The sequence below is a fragment of the Salvelinus fontinalis genome, chromosome 9 (assembly GCF_029448725.1).
Source record: "Salvelinus fontinalis isolate EN_2023a chromosome 9, ASM2944872v1, whole genome shotgun sequence".
NCBI classification, from domain to species: Eukaryota; Metazoa; Chordata; class Actinopteri; order Salmoniformes; family Salmonidae; genus Salvelinus; species Salvelinus fontinalis.
Genome location: NC_074673.1, coordinates 45,003,189 through 45,011,376, shown reverse-complemented (window position 1 = coordinate 45,011,376; position 8,188 = coordinate 45,003,189). Strand labels below are relative to the sequence as shown.

The 8,188-nt window shown below is 46.7% G+C and overlaps 1 protein-coding gene across 1 annotated transcript in view; it reads right to left on the bottom strand.

Annotated features, from left to right (window-relative positions):
• Positions 1–805: 805 nt before the first annotated feature.
• Positions 806–8,188, bottom strand: part of LOC129862680 (sodium- and chloride-dependent GABA transporter 2-like) — a 30,223-nt gene continuing 22,840 nt past the window's right edge. The window contains exons 13-15 of the mRNA XM_055934567.1: positions 3,695–3,795; positions 3,235–3,405; positions 806–3,023 (exon numbers count right to left, since the gene is read on the bottom strand). Coding sequence (XP_055790542.1) covers positions 2,859–3,023; positions 3,235–3,405; positions 3,695–3,795 — 437 coding nt within the window. The 3' untranslated portion in view covers positions 806–2,858. The remainder of the gene's footprint in view (positions 3,024–3,234; positions 3,406–3,694; positions 3,796–8,188) is intronic.

Below are 8,188 nucleotides of genomic sequence, written 5' to 3'. Positions count from 1 at the left end.
CTATACTCGGCCTTGTCTCAAGAATAGTAAGTTGATGGTTGAAGATATCCCTCTATTGGTGTGGTGGCTGTGCTTTGGCAAAGTGGGTGGGGTTATAGCCTGCCTGTTTGGCCCTGTCTGGGGGTATCATCGGATGGGGCCACAGTGTCTCCTGACCCCTCCTGTGTCAGCCTCCAGTATTTATACTGCAGTAGTTTGTGTCGGGGGCTAGGGTCAGTCTGTTATATCTGGAGTACTTCTCCTGTCTTATCCGGTGTCCTGTGTGAATTTAAGTATGCTCTCTCTAATTCTCTCTCTTTCTTTCTTTCTCTCTCGGAGGACCTGAGCCCTAGGACCATGCCTCAGGACTACCTGGCATGATGACTCCTTGTTGGCCCCAGTCCACCTGGCCGTGCTGCTGCTCCAGTTTCAACTGTTCTGCCTGCGGCTATGGAACCCTGACCTGTTCACCGGACGTGCTACCTGTCCCAGACCTGCTGTTTTCAACTCTCTAGAGACAGCAGGAGCAGTAGAGATACTCTTAATGATCGGCTATGAAAAGCCAACTGACATTTACTCCTGATTATTATTATCTAAATATGTTACATTCGATTTTTTGTATGAAAAAATAAAGGAATACAGCACACACATACCTCAATAGATTGATTTCTGTTGGTTATTGATGTACTCTGATGTTGATACTGTTACCATTTTCCGGCCATTAGAATGCATGAATGCATTCCCTCTCTCCCTCTCTCTTGCTGGGTTTTGGATGGAACAGTTTTCAAATATCTCTTGTTGGGGGGAAAAAAATGACTTGATGACATTTATTTTTAAACTTTTAATACAAATATTTGTGTTTTACAATGTCAGTTGTAATGATGCATGTGAACGGTGTTCAGCTTTGCGCTTGACTAGACATGGCCTTAGCAACACTGACAAACACATACTGGAGGTGTAAGAGCTTATACTGTTCAAAGTTGTTATTGTTCGCTAAGGAGAAGCAGATGATGAAATAATAAATTAATGAATCGACAATACAAGCAAATAACAAAGACTATCTAGCATTGTGTGGTTGAACATAAGGTATGAAACTCAGGTAAGAAACTCAAGTTCTGGTCTGTCACCTCTAAACTGCTCACTATGGCGGTATACTGTTGTACGGCACAATGATTTCCAATGAACATGTTGTACACATTTTTTGGGGGAACACAATCCATACTTCACTAGTTTTTAAACCATGTTTATCATGTGCTTTATCACATATTGGACATGGTATACAGCTTAAAAATATATATGATTCTAAACCTTTTTTTTTTTTTTTAAGAATCAAGTCAAGGATGAGAACAATGCAAATATCAATGTATTACATTTCAGAATAAAAACTGACATAAGACTATGATTAAAATGCTAATACACAATGATTATATCTCCAAGTAAGCTTTTGAATCAAATGCAATGCATTTACAGTAAGTCTGACAACCCCAGGCTAGCATAGCCTACTATTCAGTCTCCTACAGGTTACTACAATAGAAACAGAGACACTTGCACTTCAGGTGGGCTTCAGATTTCTTTTTGACACAAGTTTTGTGACATAAATCTGGATATTAAACTGTACAGGTAGTGTACATTTCAGCACATGCACATAACATATTTGAATCTGAAGTCACAGTGTTCGTATGTGAACTTGTTAAAGGTCCAATGCAGTCATTTTTATAACAATATCAAGTCCTTTCAAGGTAGCAATGAACTACCATACAATGATTGTTTTCAATTAAGATGTTCAAAAAGAAACAAAAATAGCTTCTTAGCAAAGAGCAATTTTTCAAGCAATACTTTTTCTTGGACTGTCTGGGAGTGGTCTGAGCGGGGAGAGGAAAACTGAAAACTAGCTGTTATTGGCAGAGTGGTTTGGAACTCTTTCATATTGGTCTATTAACTAGACTGGCGATGTCGACAAAACAGGCTGAAATTCTAGGTGGTCTTTCAAACAGCTCTTACACTAAAAAGGCATAAGCATTTTCACAATTTCACAGTATTATTCCAACCTCATAGTGTGGAAATGTATATAAAACACAGAGAATCTAGTTTTTCACTGCACTGGGCATTTAAATGATGTATTACTTATTGTAACCACAATGACATGAGGCTTTTAGTTGGCATATGCCTATCTGATTCCTCCATTTGTCCTGTAAAAATGTTGTCAGTTAAGGTTTAGCACATTCAGGTAAATTAACAAACATATTGATTAGAATGATGTATTACATTCAACTCATATGACTGCAGCGAATTCGACATAATGCACTAAAAGAATACTTAATCATAACAAATTGTGTACACATATGCCGAGATGTCCATGAAAAAAGGAAAATAAAAGATGCTTCCTTAGAAAGCAGGTGTAATCATCAGACAAACATTCTCAAGTCTCAACCACAATGGACATATAACAAATCACTGAATCACACCATTTCAATGTCTGCTCAACTTTAGCCATTGGTGAAAGAAATCAGCAAATCACAGCTAAAGTTCCTGGTTGATAAGGCAACAGTGGGAGAGAGAAGTGGAGAGAGCGACTCTCCCATGGATGGAAGTGTAGATGGCGGAGAGCCAGTAGCATTGAGTGTGTAAACATGAGAGTGTACACGATTTAACAACAGGACAGCATCTGAAGCAGTAGTCTGTACTGTCTCTGAGAGACCTTGCAGGAGAGAAAGAGCTAAGGCACAGCAGCACCAGTGTCCCTGCATCCGTGCTCATTTGGCCGCAGTTGTGCAGTTATGAGGTATCGTTGAGGAGAGGTCTGGGACGGGGCCGAGACAGAGGCCATGTCAAAGGAATGGACATGGGACCTCAGAAGGTCTGGGTCCACATTCCCAGCTCTAGCAGTTGGACTCCTTCTCGTTGACGGGGAAGTAGCCTTCCTTGGTGGGAGGGTGTCTCTGACGGAGGCTGTCCCCATCGCCAGGAAAGATGGCCAGCAGCTTCTCCTGCTCCTTCTTGGTTTTAGGTAAGTCAGTGGACGGTGTGGTCAGGATTGTAAAGCGCTACAGAACAACAGAGGAAATAGACAACAACTATTATAGATGCTTTATTGTCACATACACCGGAAAGGTGCAGGACATGATTGGTTTGTTATATTGGTTTGTATTGATTTCTAAGTTACAGTAGCTTAAGCCATGACATGAGACAATAGCAAACAGAGGGGAAAGTCAGTGGGGTTAAAGGGTGAAACAGTGGGTGGTGTGTGTGACTTACCTCTTTCAGGGTGCCTTCCACAGAACACATTTTGATGACCACCCAGAGGGGAACACAGAGCATGGAGGACAGGGCCAGGAGCCAGCCCAGGCAGTAGCCCCACCAAGGGTACACATACTCATTGTTGTACTTCAGAGGGGTGTACTTGATCAGGGAGAAGGCAAAGGTACCCTGCAGAGGCAAATAAATGCAATCAGTTGTGTCTCTTTGACAGTCACTGGTTGCTACGTCCTAGGTAGAGTCAAAAACATTTTTTTTGCGTTGATTTAAAAACAACAACACTGACTTGCTTTCATTTGGGTCTTATCCTCCTTTTGAACCTTTCCCACTTTCTACAAAATCTCTGTGAATTTGATTAGCCTAGCTGTGCAATGTCAGATGCTTTTTCAATAGTAACCACCAGTGGGCACCCCTCAGTCAAGAGACATAACAGGGTTTAGTTCAGAAAAAAAATACTCACTAAGCAGGTAGCAGGAGTGAAGAACATCCAGCAGTATTTGATAATAGGTCCGGGACGGTAGCCAATCATGTCCTCAATGTTGTCATAGAAACGGTCAGCACCTACAGGAACAGCAGGGAAAGAGAAGAAGAATGAGGCAGGAGTCCGCAGCGGACAGATACTCATTCAAGTTTCAAGTTTTATTAGTCTTATGTACGGGATACACATGGTATACACTGAGTATACCAAACATTACACCTTACTAATATTGAGTTGCACCCCCCGCACTTTTACCCTCAGAACAGCCTCAATTCGTCAGGGCATGGACTCTACAAGGTGTTGAAAGCGTTCCACAGGGATGCTGGTCCATGTTAACTCAGTTGTGTCAAGTTGGCTGGATGTTCTTTGGTGGTGGTCCATTCTTGATGCACACAGGAAACTCCTGAGCATGAAAAACCCAGCAGTGTTCCAGTTCTTGACACAAACCAATACGCCTGGCACATACTACCATAACCCGTTCAAAGGCACTTATTAAATATGTTGTCTGCACCCATTCACCCTCTGAGTGGCCAACAAACACAATCCATGTCTCAATTGTCTCAAGGCTTAAAAATCCTTCTTAAATCTACACTGATTGAAGTGGATTTAACAAGTGACATAAATAAGAGATCATAGTGTAACAGTATAACTTTACGTCGTCCCCTCGCCCCGACACGGGCGCGAACCAGGGAACCTCTGCACACATCAACAACGGTTGCCCACGAAGCATCGTTAACCATCACTCCACAAAGGCCACGGCTCTTGCAGAGCAAGGGGAAACCCTACTTAAAGTCTCAGAGCAAGTGACGTAACTGATTGAAATGCTACTAGCGCGTACCCGCTAACTAGCTAGCCATTTCACATCCGTTACACTAGCATTCACCTGGATTCACCTAGTCAGTCTGTCATGGAAAGAGCAGGCGTTCCTAATGTTCTGTATACTCAGTGTACGCATCCAACGAAATGCTTACTTGCAGGTTCCTTCGACATCGCAATAAGAAATAAGATAAGAATACGAACATAAAGGAAATTGTTCAGTAGAATCGAATTTTTAAAAATGGTATAATACAGGTAGGCACAATTTATAGTCCAATATTTACACATGTTTAAGGGAAGTGGGAATTTGGGTGCAAGGGTTTATATTGTGTAGTAATCACAATAGAAGTCTTGTAGCAACAGTTGTGATGTGTGTAGAATTAATTTATATATATGTGTGTGTGTGTGTGTGTGTGTGTGTGTGTGTGTGTGTGTGTGTGTGTGTGTGTGTGTGTGTGTGTGTGTGTGTGTGTGTGTGTGTGTATGTTTGTGTGTGTGTGTGCATGTTTGTGGATGTGTGTATGTCTGTGTGGGTGTGTGCGTGAGTGAGTGCATGCACTGTAAACCCCAAGGCATTTTTTACTCAAATACTTCTAGTAAGTTGAACCACAAGTAAATGAAAAGTCATTATTACTTAAAATGCTTATGTGGTACTGACTCAAAACTAAATAAGTCACATCAACTCAATTTAAAGTTATGATAACAAATGTAGTTTTTTTCCCCAGCATGCTCTGCTGCAGGTAATTAAAACGTATATTTTTTTATATCTGTGTTTGTCACGCCCTGGCCTTAGTATTCTTTGTTTTCTTTATTATTTTAGTTAGGTCAGGGTGTGACATGGGGAATGTTTATGTTTTGTTGGTTTTGGGTGTTTATATGGTAAAGGGGTTATGGGGTGTAGTATATGGGTTTGTGTTGAGTGTAGATGTCTAGCGTTGTCTATGTATGTTTAGTTATCTAGGAGAGTCTATGGTTACCTGAATGAGTTCCCAATTAGAGACAGCTGATTTCGGTTGTCTCTGATTGGGAGCCTTATTTAGGGTAGCCATAGGCTCTCATTGGTTGTGAGTAATTGTCTATGTAGAACGTTTGTAGCCTGTATGTATGTGCACAACGTTTGTAGCTTCACGGTCGTTTTGTTGTTTTGTTCGTTTTGTTAAAGTGTTTCGTGTTTATTTTTGTCATCTTTTAAAATAAAAGAAGATGGCTTATTTTCCAACTGCTGCGTTTTGGTCCGTCAATCCCCCACACGATCGTGACAGAATTACTCACCATAGGACCAAGCGGCATGGAAGGCGGCAACAGGACCTACCTACACAGGATTTCTGGAGTTGGGAGGACGAATTGGAAGGAAATGGACCTTGGGATCAACCTGGAGAATATCGCCTCCCTCGTGAAGAGCTGGAGGCAGCGAAAGCCGAGAGGAGGCGATATGAGGAGGCAGCACGGAGACAAGGCTGGAAACCCGTGAGTACAACCCAAAAATTTCTTGGGGGGGGCCTTAAAGGGAGTGTGGCGAAGTCAGGTAGGAAACCTGCGCCTACTCCTTGTACTTACCGTGGAGAGCGAGAGTACGGGCAGACACCGTGTTACGCAGTAGAGCGCACGGTGTCTCCTGTACGCGTGCATAGCCCGGTTCGGTACATTTCAGCTCCACGTATCGGCCGGGCTAGACTGAGCGTTGAGCCGTATGTCATGAAGCCGGCCCAACGCATCTGGTCACCAGTGCGTCTCCTCGGGCCGGCGTACATGGCACCAGCCTTACGCATGGTGTCCCCGGTTCGCCTACATAGGCCGGTGCGGGTCATTCCACCTCCCCGCACTGGTCAGGCGACGGGGAGCATACAACCAGGTAAGGTTGGGCAGGCTCGGCGTTCAAGGGAGCCAGTACGCCTGCACGGTCCGGTATTTCCGGCGCCACCTCCCCGCCCCAATCCAGTACCACCAGTGCCTCCTCCACGCACTAGCTATATGGTGCGTGTCTCCAGCCCTTTACCACCAGTGTCTAAACCACGCACCAAGCCTCCTGTGTGTCCCCAGAGTCCTGTGCGTCCTGTTGCTGCTCCCCGCACTAGCCCTGAGATGCGTGTCCCCAGCCCGGTGCCACCAGTCCCGGCACCACGCACCAGGCCTACAGTGCGCCTCAGCCGGCAGGAGTCTGCCGTCTGCAACAGCGATGACTGAACTGCTCGTCTCCCCAGCGCCATCTGAGCCATCCGTCTCCCCAGCGCCATCTGAGCCATCCGTCTGCAATGAGCCTGCAAAGCCGCCCGTCTGCCATGAGCCTGCAAAGCCGCCCGTCTGCCATGAGCCCACTGAGCCGTCCGCCAGACAGGAGCCGCTAGAGCCGTCCGCCAGACAGGAGCCGCTAGAGCCGTCCGCCAGACAGGAGCCGCTAGAGCCGTCCGCCAGACAGGAGCCGCTAGAGCCGCCAGCCAGACAGGAGCCGCTAGAGCCGCCAGCCAGACAGGAGCCGCTAGAGCCGTCCGTCAGACAGGATCTGCCAGAGCCGCCAACCAGACAGGATCTGCCAGAGCCGCCAACCAGACAGGATCTGCCAGAGCCGCCAACCAGACAGGATCTGCCAGAGCCGCCAACCAGACAGGATCTGCCAGATCAGTCAGCCAGCCATGAGCAGCCAGATCCGTCAGCCAGCCATGAGCAGCCAGATCCGTCAGCTAGCCATGAGCAGCCAGATCCGTCAGCTAGCCATGAGCAGCCAGATCCGTCAGCTAGCCATGAGCAGCCAGATCCGTCAGCTAGCCATGAGCAGCCAGATCCGTCAGCCAGCCATGAGCAGCCAGATCAGTCAGCCAGCCATGAGCAGCCAGATCAGTCAGCCAGCCATGAGCAGCCAGATCTGTCAGCCAGCCATGGGCCGTCCCTCAGTCCGGAGCTGCAGTCCCTCAGTCCGGAGCTGCAGTCCCTCAGTCCGGAGCTGCAGTACCTCAGTCCGGAGCTGCCATTCCTCAGTCCGGAGCTGCCATTCCTCAGTCCGGAGCTGCCATTCCTCAGTCCGGAGCTGCCATTCCTCAGTCCGGAGCTGCCATTCCTCAGTCCGGAGCTGCCCCTTACCCTGGTGCTGCCCCTTACCCTGGTGCTGCCCCTTACCCTGGTGCTGCCCCTTACCCTGGTGCTGCCCCTTACCCTGGTGCTGCCCCTTACCCTGGTACTGCCCCTGACCCTGGTACTGCCCCTTACCCTGGTACTGGCCCTTAGTCCGGAGCTGTCCCTTAGTCCGGAACGCCCCCTTAATGCAATGGGATTAATGTGGAGAGGGGTCATTTTGAAGAAGCTAAGGAGGTGGTTAGGGACTGTGGTGAAGTGGGGACCACGACCAGAGCCGGAGCCGCCACCGTGGAGGGAAGCCCACCCAGACCCTCCCCTAGACTGTGTATGGTGCGCCCGGAGTTCGCGCCTCAAGGGGGGGATTATGTCACGCCCTGGCCTTAGTATTCTTTGTTTTCTTTATTATTTTAGTTAGGTCAGGGTGTGACATGGGGAATGTTTATGTTTTGTTGGTTTTGGGTGTTTATATGGTAAAGGGGTTATGGGGTGTAGTATATGGGTTTGTGTTGAGTGTAGATGTCTAGCGTTGTCTATGTATGTTTAGTTATCTAGGAGAGTCTATGGTTACCTGAATGAGTTCCCAATTAGAGA